This window comes from Acipenser ruthenus, chromosome 7 (genome assembly GCF_902713425.1).
Source record: "Acipenser ruthenus chromosome 7, fAciRut3.2 maternal haplotype, whole genome shotgun sequence".
NCBI lineage: Eukaryota > Metazoa > Chordata > Actinopteri > Acipenseriformes > Acipenseridae > Acipenser > Acipenser ruthenus.
The window spans coordinates 50,858,248-50,875,528 of record NC_081195.1 but is presented as its reverse complement, the minus strand read 5'-3'; the positions used below and the strand labels follow the sequence as shown (position 1 = coordinate 50,875,528).

The 17,281-nt window shown below is 38.4% G+C and overlaps 1 protein-coding gene across 2 annotated transcripts in view; it reads right to left on the bottom strand.

Annotated features, from left to right (window-relative positions):
- Window positions 1-17,281, bottom strand: part of LOC117416245 (metabotropic glutamate receptor 8) — a 188,766-nt gene that overhangs the window by 58,738 nt on the left and 112,747 nt on the right. For both annotated transcript variants that reach the window (XM_034027337.3, XM_059027229.1), the window contains exons 4-6: window positions 3,266-3,401; window positions 624-778; window positions 20-157 (exon numbers count right to left, since the gene is read on the bottom strand). In XM_034027337.3, coding sequence (XP_033883228.2) covers window positions 20-157; window positions 624-778; window positions 3,266-3,401 — 429 coding nt within the window. The remainder of the gene's footprint in view (window positions 1-19; window positions 158-623; window positions 779-3,265; window positions 3,402-17,281) is intronic.

The window sequence follows — 17,281 nt, the reverse complement described above, 5'->3', positions numbered from 1 at the left end:
AACATAGCATTGCAATTACCTGTGCATTTCTTGAGATTACCAACTCTCTTGCCATGTGATCCTAATTTACATCCAAAATTCTCTTCCCAGAACTCTGCAAACCATACGTTTCGTCTGTTGTTAGCTAGTGACCGGCTCCTAAAATATCTATCAAAGCCTGAGATAAATAGAGAAAGAGGGAAGGAAAAAGAGAGGAAAGCAGTGAAAGCCATAAACTGTCAAATAAGGCTAAATTATTATGCAAGAATGCCTTTGTAAAGTAGTGTTTCTTCTGTGGTTTTATGTTATTATTTGCTGTACACAATTTTAAAAACTTTCAATTAAAAAAGCTTTTAAAATCATCATATGGGTTTATATCTTAGCATCAACTATAGCGAGTGTAGCAGCACTCTGAATAATATGTGAATGCATAAACACATATCACTTTTCTTAAAGCTTGAGGGAAAGTAATGTAAATAAATGAATGTGGTTTATAACTGTTCTCCCTCAATGCTGATCTATTAACCTTCCAGGGAAAGAAATTCTCAGCCATGTTCTACTGAACCCTGTATGCCTGTGTGAATACCAATCAGGGTGCAAGAAAGCAAATCCCAATGGGTGTGTAGGTTTCTTAGTGTTCCTACCATAGATCGAAGCTCTTCTGGGCAGAATTGTGACAGCCCCTTCTGCCACCTCTTCTTGCTGAACAACTGGTGCGATTTTGGAGCCCCAGCTATCAGAACCAACCCAGAGGAAATGGCCAGTTTGATTCATCCTTTTGGCTGCTTCCAGAACCCGCCTGCAAGTTAGAAATGAAGTGTCACACAAAATAGCACCATCAGATGATTACTACTTTCAGGTGAATTCAATTCCAATATGTCTTCACTTCACCAATATATTGTCTCTGATGGGTGTAGACCAACAACCACTTTGTGTCTTTAGTTATCTTTAAGAACAGCTGGTAGTCATGGTAACAGACTTAGTAAATATGGATGTCTGCTTCAAAGCTACACATTTCCATCCTTTTCAAAGGTGACTAGGGGCTTTAGATGGGTGTAACTCATGCATTTAGATGTTTCAGACTGGCTTCCAAACAATCAAATAGTTTCCCCTTAAGCACTTAGCCATCTGTATACATCTAACCATTTTAATGTATGCATGAATACTTTCTTTAGACATCAATATTGCAAGGGGTGATCGATATCATTTGAAATTAAGTGAACTGTATTTAGTGGCATAATATAAGCTACAAAAAAAAAAATCTGCATTATCGGCTCATCTTTTTATGGATATTTTTTTAAAGCCTAGAAACTAGCGCTTGAAATCTAGATAGAAAGATGTTTCATAGTAAGAGCTCCATGTGGACGTGATGGGCTTGTACTTCAACTTTATTTGCCTCATCACATTCTTAAAACTTAAATTAACTGCATAAATATCAAAGCGCATTTGGGTCAACAGTTTTTAAAAGTGAATTTTGCCACTATTACATGCCACTTAGATATTTATCTTGTTCATAATTAAACACTGTAAGAAAGAAAATATAATTGTATACATTTGAAATGTTAATCAATTTCCTTGGATTTATTTATTTTTTTAAATCTCGATGTGGTCGACCATGGCGAGAGCACCTTTGAGCGTGCCGGTCTTTAAAAATCTTTAAACCGCTCTAAAAACCAGGGTACAGCGTGACTGTATTGGACCTTAACAATGAAGATGAAGAAATCACAAATGAAGATTGTAAAGTTTGTTTTAAGAAGTACAGCTATGGCAAAAGTTTTTTAAGATTAAGACATAAAAAAAAAAAAAAAAAAAAAAAAAAAAACTATATGAACATTATTTAAAACTGTACCGGAAGCCATAAATAATAGTAATGCAGTATTTCATGTTAGATTGTCAAATTTTTTCAGTTTTTGTCAGTTTTTCATTTAGCATATGGAAAACTACAAAGTGGTATGTAATTCAATATGTTAACATAACATTATTCAGCAAGTTTCATTTGACTTTATGAAGCAAAATGTGTTAATTCTATAAGGCGATGCCAATCTTTTGGCCATAGCTGTATTCAAATAAACAACAGTACAGTAATTGCAGACATTAGTGTGTATTAAAATGCAGTAAACAGTTGTGTTTGTGTTGACTATGAGTGACACCCAGTAAGCAAGCCTGCCTGCCCCTCAGTCCAGCAGATGCGCTGTGTCTGGATGACTGGTGGTGAAAATAACAAAGGTTTGGTGTTTAAAATTGAAAGATGCAGAGCGCCATTATAAATACCAATGTGTATAAAACATGTACGTAAGCAATTGTTTTCTTACATTTTTGTAGTTTTGCTTTACATAAAAAAACAATACATTCAAGCTGCAGTATAAAAATAAGTAAATAAATGTGCATATCTACAAAAATAAATGAACAATTAATTCAGCAGTAGTATGTATCGGGACTACTTTGCATTGGCGGAAGGATACATTCAATAAAAATTAACTTAAAGTTTAAAATCTAGTGTTTTTTGTGTTTGTTTTCATTTTATAAAATGCATATAAAGTCATTTTATAAGCACAATAACACACTCCAGGGTGTTCATTGGTTATACATTTCCAGGAAGGACTACAACTCTAAAGCAATGAAAATCACGTTCATTTTCAGATGTCTAAATTCAATTGTAACATTATAAAGGGGATTTTGATGCTTATGTGCACAAACAGCAAATGTAGTATTGAACTATCTACATCCAAGTCACTGTTTAAAATCAAATGTAGTATTGAACTATCTACATCCAAGTCACTGTTTAAAATCAGCTCTAAAGAAGCCCCAACTAAGCCTGTCTTGTTTTGCAAGACATCCCGAACTACTAATGAATGCATATTTCTTCATAATACTCAAAGTGGTGCTTCCAGATAGGCTACTGTAAGTAATAGGGAGTCATGTGCATTGATTGCATACATCACGTTGCAATAGACCCAACTGGTATTGACCAAAGTGCTTAAGCAAACTGCTTTTCATGGTACTTGAGAATGTCTTCTACAGCAGTACAAGTAGAAGACCAGTGGCAAATCAGTAATATTCAAGTAGTTTAAGTAGTACTTAAGTACAATATTGTTTGCCAATACTCCTGGGTGCTACACTATACAGTACTATAATTTTACCAATTATATGTGGTTGCAGTACATAAGTAGAACTGAGCAAGTAGTAGTTAAGCAAACTTTTTGGAAAACTTTTTGGAAAGGGATATGTTAAACATGTACTTTACTATTTATTATATATACATTTATTTATTTATTGAAATACAAACCTGATGTCATCTTCATTTGCAAACATAATCACAGCGCGGGCGTTTGTGGTTTCCAACAAGCGTTGGATTATCTTGTCAAATTCTCCTGGTTTCGGTTCTCGAGGGATTTTCAGTGACTGTGCAATGCAAACACCACCTGCATGAAAAACCCAATACCAGTCAGAATCTAATGAATTCTTTATTAGGAAACCCTATGAAGAGACATGGATTGAAGATGTGCTACTGTGTACAACAAACCATATCCTGTAACTCTATTCTCAAATTGATAATATCATTTTAACATAAAATCCTCTTCGAAAAAATTTAAATGAACTTGTCCTATGGAGGACTGAAGTATCTTTTAAGCGTATATCATGTAACACTAACTAAATATAAAGCTGTCTATTTAAACAGATACAATTATATTAGGAATGCAATACAAACATGCTGACATATTTTAATGCAACCCAACATACAGAATTTGTGTTTGTTTTTTTCCCTGAAAGTATGGTATATTACTTCAACTCTAACAGCAAACCTGTTTGTGAGGAAATGCATTCTGACACGTGTACTCAATATTAACAGATTAACAAATGTACTCTTTTTCAATATATCCTCATTTAAAAAAAAAATGAGACACATTTGACCCTGGGAACTACAGACCTATAAGTTTAATATCAAGCATATGTAAAATCATGGAAACTATAATAAGGACTAAAAACAGAGGAATATTTATATAGTAACAATATTACAGGCGACAGCCAACATTGCTTTAGGAAGCTCAGATCTTGTTTAACTAATTTACTAGATTTGTTTCAGGAGGTGACTACTAGAGTGGACAAGAATAGTGTGTATGACATCATCTACTTAGAGTTTCAAAAAGCATTTGACAAAGTATTCTCGAAGGGCTGTATCTAAATATTAAATCAGTAGGAATAAATGGTAAAGTAGCAGCATGGATTCATAACTGGTTACAAGATAGGAAACAGAGAATTATATTTAGAGGCCAGGCATCAAACTGGAGTAATGTAACAAGTGGGGTACCACAGGGATCAGTATTGGGACCATTGCTATTCTTAATCTATATAAATGACTTGGACCAAGACATAATCAGTAAACTATGCAAATCTGCAGACAACACAAAACTGTGAGGGGTTGCCAACTCCCAATCAGCAGCTTTAATAATACAAAGATATTTAAACAAGATTCAAGCTTGGGCTGCCACATGGCAGATTAAATTGAATGTGAATAAATGCAAGGTCTTGCACATAGGTCACAAAAACATTAGAGGCAAGTACAGAATGAATAGTAACAAAATAGAGGAGGCTATGTATGAAAAGGACTTGGTAGTGGATGAATCTCTTAAGCCAACTAGACAGTGTGGAAAAGCTATTAAATGCAGAAAAGGCATTTGACAAATTCGGTTTTGGGCCTAATTTTATTTCATGGATCAAGCTGTTGTATGCATCTCCATTGGCTTCTGTCTGTACTAACAATATACATTCTGAGTACTTCCCACTCAACCGGGAGACAAGACAAGGCTGCCCTCTTTCCCTATTACTGTTTGTTGTTGCTATTGAACCTCTGTCTATCTCTCTGCATCACTCTCAAGGATTTGAGGGAATAATAAGAGGAGAGCAAGAGCACAAAGTATCTTCATATGCAGATGACCTCCTCTTGTATATCACAAACCCAATCTCCTCCCTTCCACATGTTTTGTCAATTTTGGACCAATTTGGGAGACTCTCTGGTTACAAACTGAACTTACATAAAAGTGAATTATTCCCTATTAATACAACGGCTTCACATCTAACCTCTACACTCGTCCCCTTTAAGAAGGTGTCTGGTAGTTTCAAGTACTTGGGCATATCAGTTACTCCTACTTTTTCCTCCCTCTTTAAGGCTCATTTCACACCACTGTTTGAACACAGCAGACAAGACTTTGCCCGCTGGTCTTCTCTACCCCTGTCACTTGCTGGTCATATTAAACTGATTAAAATGAGTGTGCTCCCCAGATTTCTGTATCTTTTCCAGAATATCCCAATTTTTATTACCAAAAGTTTCTTTAATTCACTTGACAAAATTCTCTCTTCATTTCTGTGGGGAAAAAGTCCCTCGTATTCCGAAGGTTTTTTCTTCAAAGACCAAAGCATCTGGGTGGTTTGGCTCTACCACATTTTCTAATTTATTATTGGTCAGCCAATATTCATAAAATCACATATTGGACACAACACAACTGATAAGAGAAGCCCAGTCTGGGTGGATCTGGAAGCCTCCTTCTGTCAATCATCCTCCTTATCTGCCCTGGCTTGCTTTTCCATCTTGGTTTACACAAGTCGGTTTAGAGCTAATCCTATAGTCCAGCACACCCTTAAAATCTGATCTCAATTCAGCACTAATCCTATAGTCCAGCACACCCTCAAAATCTGGTCTCAATGTAGGCAACACTTTGGCCTACAGAGAGCCTCCATATTTACCCCAACCACCTTGAACCACTTATTCATCCCCTCTCAGATAGATTCAGCTTTTCAAATATGGCGTAGAAATGGGGCCACTACAGTTAGACCTATATTTTGATAATGCGTTTGCCTCATTTGAACAGCTCTCCCTGAAATGTAATTTACCACAATCACACTTTTTTTCGCTATTTACAAATTAGGCATTTTACACAAAATGTTTTTAGTCAATTTCCAGATTTACCTTCTCTAACTCCTATTGATAGCTTGCTAGAGCTGACCCCAATGGTAGAGGTTTGATAACTAAAATCTACAACATAATTTCCAATTTCAGTCCTCACTCATTAGCAACACTGAAGACACTCTGGGAGCAGGATCTCTTTTTCAGATGACCAGTGGGAGTCTTTTCTAGCTCGTATACATTCTTCTTCATCTTGTGCTAGACATGGTCTTATCCAATTTAAAATTTTAAATAACATCTTATTCACCTGACTAAAGAAAAACTAGCTAAAATGTATCCAGATACAGACCCAGCCTGCAATAGATGCAAGCAGACTCAAGTCTTTAATCCATACGTTCTGGTACTGTCCCAGACTGATTAATTTGTCTACTTTTAAATCATACTAATCTAAATACAGGGCTCCTTCATGATTTCAGAATTCAAAAAATCACAAATTCAGTTTATTCACGGTAAGACCATGTTGACTATAAATTGTGTCAGATTGTGATATAACAATGGAGCACTGTACATGAAAAACTCACCTTTTCATGTGTAATGCATTAAAACATGTATAAAGTAACTGTCTGAAGTAACTCCTGTCTATCAGGCAGTTGTATTGGTTTTTAAAATAGAGCTCTCAGTGATTGGCAGCAGCATGACTTGTGAGTGTTTCTTTGCTGAGTGTTAGTTCACTGATTTGATTATTTTCCATAAAAATAAAAGGTTATTCTGGACATAGTAGTAGATTGTGAGTACAGTAATGGTTTATTCAAAACATAACGCATGGTTCACCCCAGTTTAATGACTTTTAAAGTACATTGGATATGTAACTAATATTTTAATTACAGTTTGACATAACGTTTATTAATTTAAGAAATAATAATGATTAAAAAAAAAAAAAAAAAAAAAAAACATACTGGGGGCTCCCGAGTGGCGCATCCAGTAAAGGCGCTCCACGTGAGTGCAGGATGCGCTCTATAGCCTGCAAGTCGCGAGTTCGAATCCAGGCTATTCCTTTGCCGATCGAGGACGGGAGCTTCCAAGGGGCGGCGCACAATTGGCCGAGTGTCGCCCGGGGGGGGGGGGGGGGGTTAGGTTGGTCAGGGTGTCCTCGGCTCACCGCGCAGCAGCGACCCCTGTAGTCTGGCCAGTCGCCTGTGGGCTTGCCTGTAGCTGCCCGAGAGCTGCGTTGTCCTCCGACGCTGTAGCTCTTGGGTGGCTGCATGGTGAGTCTGCAGTGTGAAAAAAAGCGGTCGGCTTGACGGCACACACTTCGGAGGACAGCGTGTGTTCGTCTTTACCCTCCCAAGTCAGCGCAGGGGAGGTAGTGGTGAGCCGACCGTAATAAATAATTGGCCATTCCAAATTGGGAGAAAATAATAAAAATAATTGGCAACGACTAAATTTATAAAAAAAAAAAAAAAAAAAAAAAAAAAAGAACATACTTTTCACCTTGGACAAACCTTGTTTTACAAGGGAAACATATCTCAGAAATTCTCTCCAAAGATCCTAATAATCATATAGTATACATTTCAGTAGCAATACATTGCTTTTAAATTAACATGTCTAACTATGGGCTATGGGAAGGTTAGCAAGTGTCTTATTTTCTGTTCAAATGTGCAGTTTGACCTTCAGAACCAGTTGAACATTTATTTGAGCTTTTTTCACCATGTGACAACCCTATTTAGTTACTGTAACACTGTGAAGGAAGCCAAAACCCATTGATCTAAAAATATTGGCGATGTCCCCAGACCAAATAGAGGTCACATAGCCCAGACATGCACTTTCTATCAGGGGTCTTGTTTCCAGCAGCCATCAAGATACTCACAACATTTAATACCACTGCATGTTTTAGTAAGATGAAAAAAGGGGTGTTTGGTAAGCCACACACTAGGGTACAAAAAGAGTGCATTGGGAAAAGGAAAAGCCCTAAAATGGCTCAGTCAGGTTACATTTTATTATGTTGTATACATATTTGAGCAGTCTTATACAAAAAATAGAGCAATTTGACATTGTGGATATTTTCGCAATTTCTGCACACCATAGAAAACAGACATGTTGCTGTAAGAGGGTACACATTACAGAATCCAGCTCTGTTCTGTCTTAATAGAAGTGTCATAAATTATGGAAACAACTATGTAGCTGTTTATTATTATTCTTTTTAAACAAACCTGCTTACATATAGAAACAAATATGAGCTGCACTATATGGGACACTACAGCTATATTCATCAAAATACCAAAATTATCTAAATTTGTCATGGTTTTTTAAAACATGGGCTCTAAAATGATTAAGATCCTCATTGTGAAAACATTAAATGCAGGTTAAGTAAAAAGTGAAATAACTGGTGTATAGCTGTATAAAACAATTAACACAAATACTGAAATGAAGGCTAATGCTTTTAAAAGCAAAAATGTGTAAATGATGAGGAGGAAATGGCGCCATGCCTAACTTACTCTAAACAGGACTTTTGCTACCGTCTTTCTGATGCTGTAGGATAAAAACATAGGATACTTCATTCCATATTGTAGTACCATAGGATTCATTTTGTATCAAACTAAGTGGCAAATAATTCATAATCCTTCAAGAAACTGAATAAACACAATCAGTATAATCTTAGGAAGTACAAACATGATGGCTTGCTTTCCTTAGTGTCTAGGCATTTATGTAATAAATCATTTGAAAGCCTTTGCAATGTAGAAAACAGATTGTAGTCTTACTAGGAGCTTAGAAGAATGAGCTTTCACCCCTTGAAATTGTTGTACATGACTAATCATACCTGTTACGAATGAATTGCCACCATATTGGTAATAAATGCTAAGCATCTGTAAACAGAATCAATTTGAATGTCATTTTCCATACTGAAATACAGTAGCCAGTACATGTTTCTGTCAAGGGGTCTATTTTATGAATGCTTTGAGTTACAGTACAATGAGGTTACTGGGAAGGAGACGCGGTGAGAGTAGATATGATCCCTGTAGTAAATACTGTAATACTTCAGCTCTAACAGTTATACAAATTAATCAGGTTCATTTGTACAGTTGTTAAGGCGCAGTGAAGTTCAAGTTACAGTTTGATCTCAGTCTCAGTTTGTACATAGGGTTACCTTGGCCTGTGATTGGAGCAGGGAAGCTCACCAGGCTGATTCAATTCTATAATCAGCCAGTAAATCAGTACCTGATTACCATACCTTGGCCAGCCCCCAATCCCTCCTGCCTCTACCTTGGACAACGAGAACGCTATGCAATGGATCAATGCGTTTAGGGCAGATGTATGCTACCTCAACTATTAAAAATCATGTTTAAGCTTTTGTTATATGTTAAATTCATTTATTGTTTGGCCAAAATGGTTTAATAGATCAATGTAAAAAAATATTCAGAGAAAAAAGACAGAGTGTTTAAAAGGGACCAAGAACACAAGTCAAAAAGGAAGTTAGAAAGGCCAAGACAGAGATAGAAATGAACATTGTCAAGGGGCCTAAAACCAATTTCAAAAAGTTTTTCCAATATTATAATTACAGTTTGACATAATATTATAACAGCAAAAGAACATTCAAGGATGACTGTTACACCTGTTCTTGCTTCTCTGCATTGGTTGCCGGTTGAGAGCAGGATTGATTTTAAAATACTGTTGTCAACTTATAAGGCTTACACGTTACACACCCATACGTAATCTACATTCTTCATCTTCAGGTTTATTGGCAATACCCAAAACTAAACTTCGCTCCATGGGCAATAGGGCTTTTTGCCGCTATGCGCCCAACTTTGGAACAACCTTCTTCAATCTATCAGGGATGCTAAGACTGTTGATGTTTTTAAAAAAACAGTTAAAGACATACTTTTACATTCCGGCATTTTTATCAAGATTTATCATCCCTGCAATGTTTGGAGGGCTCTTATTTCCAAGGATATTAAATGCTACCAGTAAATCTCTAGCAAGAACAGCACAGAATAGGACTATGTTTCATGGACAATATCACCCATTGAACATCAAAGGCATGTTATTCTGAACCCAAGGCACGAGTTGTAACATAACATTGATCTTGTAGTTTTAAATTTCAGTTCATTTTAAGCATAAACGAATGAGGTTTAAAATAAGTGTCTCTTTTTTCTACATTCTGGTTTGCTCACAAAAAATGAAAAAAAAAGCTTTATGGTTTTCTTTTTTTTTGTATTATCTTTTTATTAGTTTTCAGTTTAAGATAACAGAAAAGAAAGAAATATAATGTTATGCAGGTAATCTCAAAATACTCCATGAAGGGCAACCACACCACATGAAACTTGTCTTTGGAGCCCCTCAATGTAAATGTAATTTTCTCCAGTTTAAAATGTTGCACAACCTCCCTGATCCATTGTGTGTGGGAGGGCAGGGCAGCTTGTTTCCAGTTCAAAAGGATCAGACGTCTTGCCAATAGGGACGCAAAATCTATGGAATTAGATTGAGTTTTCTGCAGGGCTGTATTTACAGGTAAAACATATATAGTCAGAATTTTTGCACATACTCTTATATATATTGTAAATGAACTCACCCACTCGGGTTCGTTGCCCCTTTAAAAGTACGACCCAACACACGAGAAATGGAGTTTTAAAGTGCTGACGCGCTAATTTTTAATAAAACCAAAAATAAACAAAACACAAACAAACACCTAACTCCCACTGGAGCGCTAACTAAACAGGATTTTCCCTTACTACCTTGCAGGACGGCTAAGCCGTTTACCTGACACCAAACACAAACGCTAACACAGCACTTACTTCTTCTCACTGCTCGGAAGCAGAGCACCTCTCTTCTGCTTCCTTCTACTCAGCAGCCCTGTGCAGACAAGCTGCACGTCTTAAATACCCCGGTGCGGGTGATAATTAATCAATAAACAAATTAACAAAACAATAAGACAATTAAGAAATCAAATGAAACAATAAAGCAACACAAATCAAAACTGTGCATTACCCTCGCAGGGAGGTTTTAACCCCCTCCCTGCTGTCTCTCACAACCCTCTATCTCACATATCCCCCCCCTTGTCTTTACAAGACACAGGCCACGAGACGGCCACCTCCTCCCCTAAAACACAACCACCCACCCTCAAGTCCATAAATGTCCTTTCTTGCCCTCTTCCTCGGGCAGGCTTGAGGGTGGATCGGTCCACATCCCGGCTCAGCCAGGTAAGGACCGCGCACCGGCGACAAGGGGACCCAACGGTTCAACAGGGGCGACCGGAGCGTAGACCGTGGCACTGGAGGATGCATCAGTGGACAGAGATCTTCCCATGGGAACCGGCGCAGTGATGTCCGATCACCCAGGGGAAGCGAAGCAGCGAACAGGGGGAGCGAAAGCGACGTCTGGCAGCAGCCCAGAGACGTCTGGGTGCTCGGGAAGAGCGGAGCAGGGACCCAGGGGAAAAGCTGTGGCCAGTGCTGCAGACTCCTGGGCTCTAGGTCCAGCGCAGGAAGGTCCGGGAAGACCGGCCGGGTGTCCTGGAGCAAGGGGTGAGGGACTGGACGCAGCGGTGCCGGACTGGACCGTAGGGGCGGTGGTCCTTGCTGTGGTGGAGGTATGCTTTTCACCTCCCCCCTGGGCTCCGGAAGCGGCGGCTCCTCCCCTCTGGGCTCCGGAAGCGGCGGCTCCTCCCCTCTGGGCTCCGGAAGCGGCGGCTCCTCCCCTCTGGGCTCCGGAAGCGGCGGCTCCTCCCCTCTGGGCTCCGGAAGCGGCAGCTCCTCCCTTTCTGGCTCCGGAAGCGCCGGCTCCTCCCCTCTGGGTTCTGGCAGCGGCAGCTCCTCCCTTTCTGGCTCGGGAGACTGCGGAGCTGCGCTAGCCTGCTCCCACTTTTGGAGTAACAGCTCCAATTCGGTTGGCTCCCTTCTTTTCTGCGGTGCCAACCCCATCTCTCTCCCCCATCTCTCAAGTTGCTCTCCTTGAGCAACGGCATTCTTCGTGATCTGCTCGATCATTTGTAACAAATCCATTTTCTCTGGGTCGTAGGGGCGCCCACACTTTCTGCCACCATATGTAAACGAACTCACCCACTCGGGTTCGTTGCCCCTTTAAAAGTACGACCCAAGACAAGAGAAATTGAGTTTTTAAAGCGCTGACGCGCTAATTTTTAATAAAACCAAAAATAAACAAAACACAAACAAACACCTAACTCCCACTGGAGCGCTAACTAAACAGGATTTTCCCTTACTACCTTGCAGGACGGCTAAGCCGTTTACCTGACACCAAACACAAACGCTAACACAGCACTTACTTCTTCTCACTGCTCGGAAGCAGAGCACCTCTCTTCTGCTTCCTTCTACTCAGCAGCCCTGTGCAGACAAGCTGCACGTCTTAAATACCCCGGTGCGGGTGATAATTAATCAATAAACAAATTAACAAAACAATAAGACAATTAAGAAATCAAATGAAACAATAAAGCAACACAAATCAAAACTGTGCATTACCCTCGCAGGGAGGTTTTAACCCCCTCCCTGCTGTCTCTCACAACCCTCTATCTCACTATATATATATATATATATATATATATATATATATATATATATATATATATATGCTCTGAGCACACTCTTAAACTCAGGGGAGACGTTTAAGGAGGACAGAGATGTTTTAAACTCCTGTAGAGGTTTTGTTTGTGCACTGGACGGGCTATATGTCCAGACAGCTTTTTAATATTCAAGAAAATCACACAGACTCATTTAATTTGAAGTTTTAACGAATCAGAGCAGTAGTAGTGCTCTTTTTGGTTTATTAAACGTTTTAAAATTAGATTGGTTGGTTGCGCAGACCACCATAAATCCCAAGTAATAAGCAGTCTGGGCGATCCAGTGCTTTACAGGTTTAACAGCATTAGTACTTCAATACAGTAATACGAATATGGTTATTATATATTTAGCCTTCAGGCTGTGCATGCATAAAGCTAAAAAAACGCCCACTGCTAAATTCTAGAACATTCAATATATATATATATCATTCTCTCAAGACTAAAACTTCATTTCTATACCTTATAGCAATGCATCAATATAGAAGAGATATTAAATTAAAATATATGCTTACCTTACAGTATAGGGAAGTGTAGTGTAGGATATATTGAAATATAAAGGCAGAGACTTGACTTCGACCAAACAGCAATCCGTTTTTCAGAGATCCTCAGAGCATAGACCACACAACTTGTAGTTAGAAAGTCACACGATACTTGACTGGGGTTTTACCTTGGTTTTTATAGGATTTTCCCTCCATTGAATACATCAGGAGTCCCAATTAAATCTGATCATCAATCTGCCTTGACAGTTCCTATCTTTGAGTTAATTATATTTTCTAGAAGGATCCGGTCAACTCTGTTTTCAAAATTAATTGAATGTGAGCTCATGGTTCACTATCTTTCACCCCTCCTTTCCCTAAAAAATAGGTGAACTGGAGTTCACAGGGCCCTTGCTACCAAATACAATACAAGTATATGTGTATATATGAGAGATGTTTTTAATATATAACACCAGATCTATTTAATGATATTAACCTGGGTCAAAAAATATATATGTCCCTCTTAGCAGCATATTATGTTACCTTTTCAGTGTGTTGTCAATGGGTCAGTTTAACTTCACATACAAATGTGTGTTAACAAAGTATTTGACAAAGAGTGCAGGGGTTTATCGTAAGCCTTTGAATAAGACCACTAAGCATACAGTGGCAAGCAGGGGCGGACTGGGACATAAAATCGGCCCGGGAAGTTCGGGTCCACCGGCCCACATTTATGTCAAAATCAACATACCGAAATAATAATGAAGTCAGCGCACGCAGCGCGCCGTCATGATAAAGTATCGGTAAAAAAAATTTAAAAATAGAGTTTTTAATTGTTAGGGTAAAACTTCTCTCTAAATTGTAGGCTATAGCTACTACCAGGTTTTCAAACATATTAGGGGCGATTTAGGTATGGCAAAGTATAGGCTACGACAGCTGCCATACCATGGCTTCATGATCTAGAAGACACAAATAATAGGCTATCCTATTGAAAATATCATAGATTTTTCCGTCTACGAAATATTTTTCTATTCATTATTCTTTGTCTCCGCACGTCTCTCTGTCTGCCACCGCTGTGCGGTCAGTGAATGCAACATTGTATCAGAGCTAAATTCTTTCGCCAATTTTGTCCAGTTTACGCACCACTGATTATTTCATTGATGGCTCTGCTCTATGCAATTACAATTTTCTTTTTACAGTAATCGGTGGTCTAAAATCTAATTGCATATCAGATTATTTTAAACACAAGATTGCCGACAGTTGGTAGGCTATTATTTAGTATTGGTATTTACTGTAAGCAAATAATAAACATGTGCATTTATCAAGTAGAAAGAAACCATTCTCCGCACACCAATACCAACTTCAGTAGGTCTAATAATAAACTGTAAATTATAAACACATATCTTATTTATCAATTCTAGAAACCATCACCGACCTCACACAGATTGCGGTCTCTCAATATGCCTAATAAAAAAAACCCTGTAAATTCTAAACACATCAGCTCATATTTAGCAATTCTATAAACCATTAGCAGCACTCAGCACCAATACAACCCAAAATTACAATAGGGATTCAGAACCCCTAATTATATCTCAAAGTATAGTCAACTACTTCATCCAAATCCACAGTAAACGAGACTGTCCTACCTTACGTCGCCAGCAGACATCGCAGCAGTGCACTGTTCTGCGCAATCCTGTCAATAACTCCATCACTGTCTAGGGCAGTGCTGCCCAAACACGGTCCTGGAGAGCCCCTATCCAGTAAGTTTTGTAGGTCACCCTAAATCGCTAATTTCTAAAGACTGGGAACACATGGAAGTTATTGATCAATTAAGCAAATAACTTGTTCAATTAAAGGAACTCTGGTCACTGGGCCAGTTTACATGCTGGGAAAATGTCATGACTTGTTTACTGTCATGACTTATTTAAGGTGGTACAGTCTGGATTACAATTTTAGTTAGTTTTGGTTTATGTTTAGTTTATGTTTGAATACAAATATAATACATTATACAAAAATCAAATACAACATGAAGTTTCAAAGCAGGAATTGTTAAATTAAACAAACCAAAACTATCTAAAATTATAATTCAGCCGTACCACCTTAAATAAGTCATGACAGTAGACAGATAAGTCATGACATTTTCCCAGCATGTAATCCAGGCCATTGAGGGCTCAAAAGGGTAGTTCATTTTTTGTACCAAATGATCTCTAAATGACTTCATTTAATAAATCACCTGCTTAATTGATCACAATGAAATTGTTCCAGGTGTTAAGAAATTGATGATTAAAGGTTACCTATAAAACCTGCTGGATAGGGGCTCTCCAGGACCGGGTTTGGGCAGCACTGGTCTAGGGCCATTAGTATCTCTTTCTCTGTAGACATTAGCATGAGCCTTTCCAAGTGGTCTTGGGACATAGTGCTTCTCAGTCTATTCTTGACAAACTTCAGAGTGGAGAAACGCCTTTCACATGCTACTTGAGTTACTGACAAAGTCAGGAGGAATTTGTAGCCCAAACCAATTACATGATAGGCATTAGTCAATAAATTGTATCAGGATATTATTATTTTTTTTCTTAGCAGACGCCCTTATCCAGGGCGACTTACAATTGTTACAAGATATCACATTATTTTTACATACAATTACATTATTATTTTTTAAACATTATTTTTACTACAATTACCCATTTATACAGTTGGGTTTTTACTGGAGCAATCTAGGTAAAGTACCTTGCTCAAGGGTACAACAGCAGTGTCCCCTACCAGGGATTGAACCCACGATCCTCCGGTCAAGAGTCCAGAGCCCTAACCACTACTCCACACTGCTGCCACAATAGGATAGAATCAAATAGCAACACATGGCACAGTTTTTGCATGAAGTGCAAGTTTTGTTCTCTGCTCCAGCTCTTCTTCACATGCTCCACTGTTTCCATCCTCCTCAGGCATCTCAATTGTTGCTCTGACCATATATCTATGATTCAGACGGTGTATGGTAAGGAGGGATGGATCTGTCAATCAAATTGGGCAAACAGCGTTTTGCTATGTGCTGAATAAATAACACGTAAGAAATGCAATTGACTATTATTATTATTTTTAAATTAGATTGATACTGATGGCTAAACAATGCGAATGGTTCAAACTGTTATGTTATCTCCAGGATTCTAAATATATATTATTTTTTGTCAAACTATATTTAATATAGATTCTCCCTAGCTTTTGTGATGTGCAGTTCGTGAACGACTCGTTCTTTCCGGTTCAAATAAACCTGCGTAAACAATCTTAATGCGGTCTACATTGATTGGTTTTGTGTCATTGAATCAGTGAATCAAATGAACGAAATGAATCGATTAACCAAACTGAACTGAATCAAATGAATCGAGTCACAAAAAAAGAATCGAACTGCCCATCACTATCATCAACTATCAATACAAGAGGTTCAAACGAAAGACGAAATCTGGCTGACCAATCACGTTCTAAGAAAATCCAGGCAAGTCCAATCAGGGAGTGGCCACTCCTCGCCCCCACTTAGATATTGCGATATTGGATCTACCCAAGAAATGACTGGTGCGGTGATGTGTGCGCGCGAGAGAGTGAGGCTGCCAAGTTAATAACAGCGTCATTCTCAGCATGTAATGGGAAGAAAAAGAACAGTAATAATTATAAATCAAACGTAGACCAGCGGCCCACGCAGGTCCAAACAGACCGGCCCACCGGGGATTCTCCCGCACTTCCCGATGGCCAGTCCGCGCCTGGTGGCAAGTCCAGTTATTTTCATTTAAATTCAGGTTATAATAAACATGTTAAATATAATAGCCTTATATTAACTTGTACCATGCTTGGACCAAGCCTGACCTGTTTCTAAAACTTGCCTGCATAAGCAGGTTTCAGACATCCTGTTTACTTGCCAAGGCTAGTGTTTTAATTAATATGAAACTCCACTGTAAGCGCTTTTCCAAATTCACTGCATGAAGTCATTTTTTGGCCAATTCAAGAGACACCTGGACCGGTATCTTTTCAGATAATAAGAAAAAGATTACATCCTAATGTTTATAACTCAGTTCTCATTATTGTCTTATAATATAATCAGATACACACTCCTGTCTTTCTTAAAGCACCTTCCGTTGGTTATCATTCAAGGTTGGCAAATCCCGCTTTTAAGAGCCAACACCGAATCCTGCTTTGAGGTGCCAAAGACTAAGCTTTATTTTTTGAAGGTCTAATGCGTTTCCAGAATTATACTGTGTGTCTGAGACAAACGTTTACAGAAAAACTGTAGCTCTTAAAATTATTTATTTCACTTTCAAACTCCACAGCTCTTTCTGCAAATAAGTACCTCTGGTTATTACTGCAGTAAAATCTTTA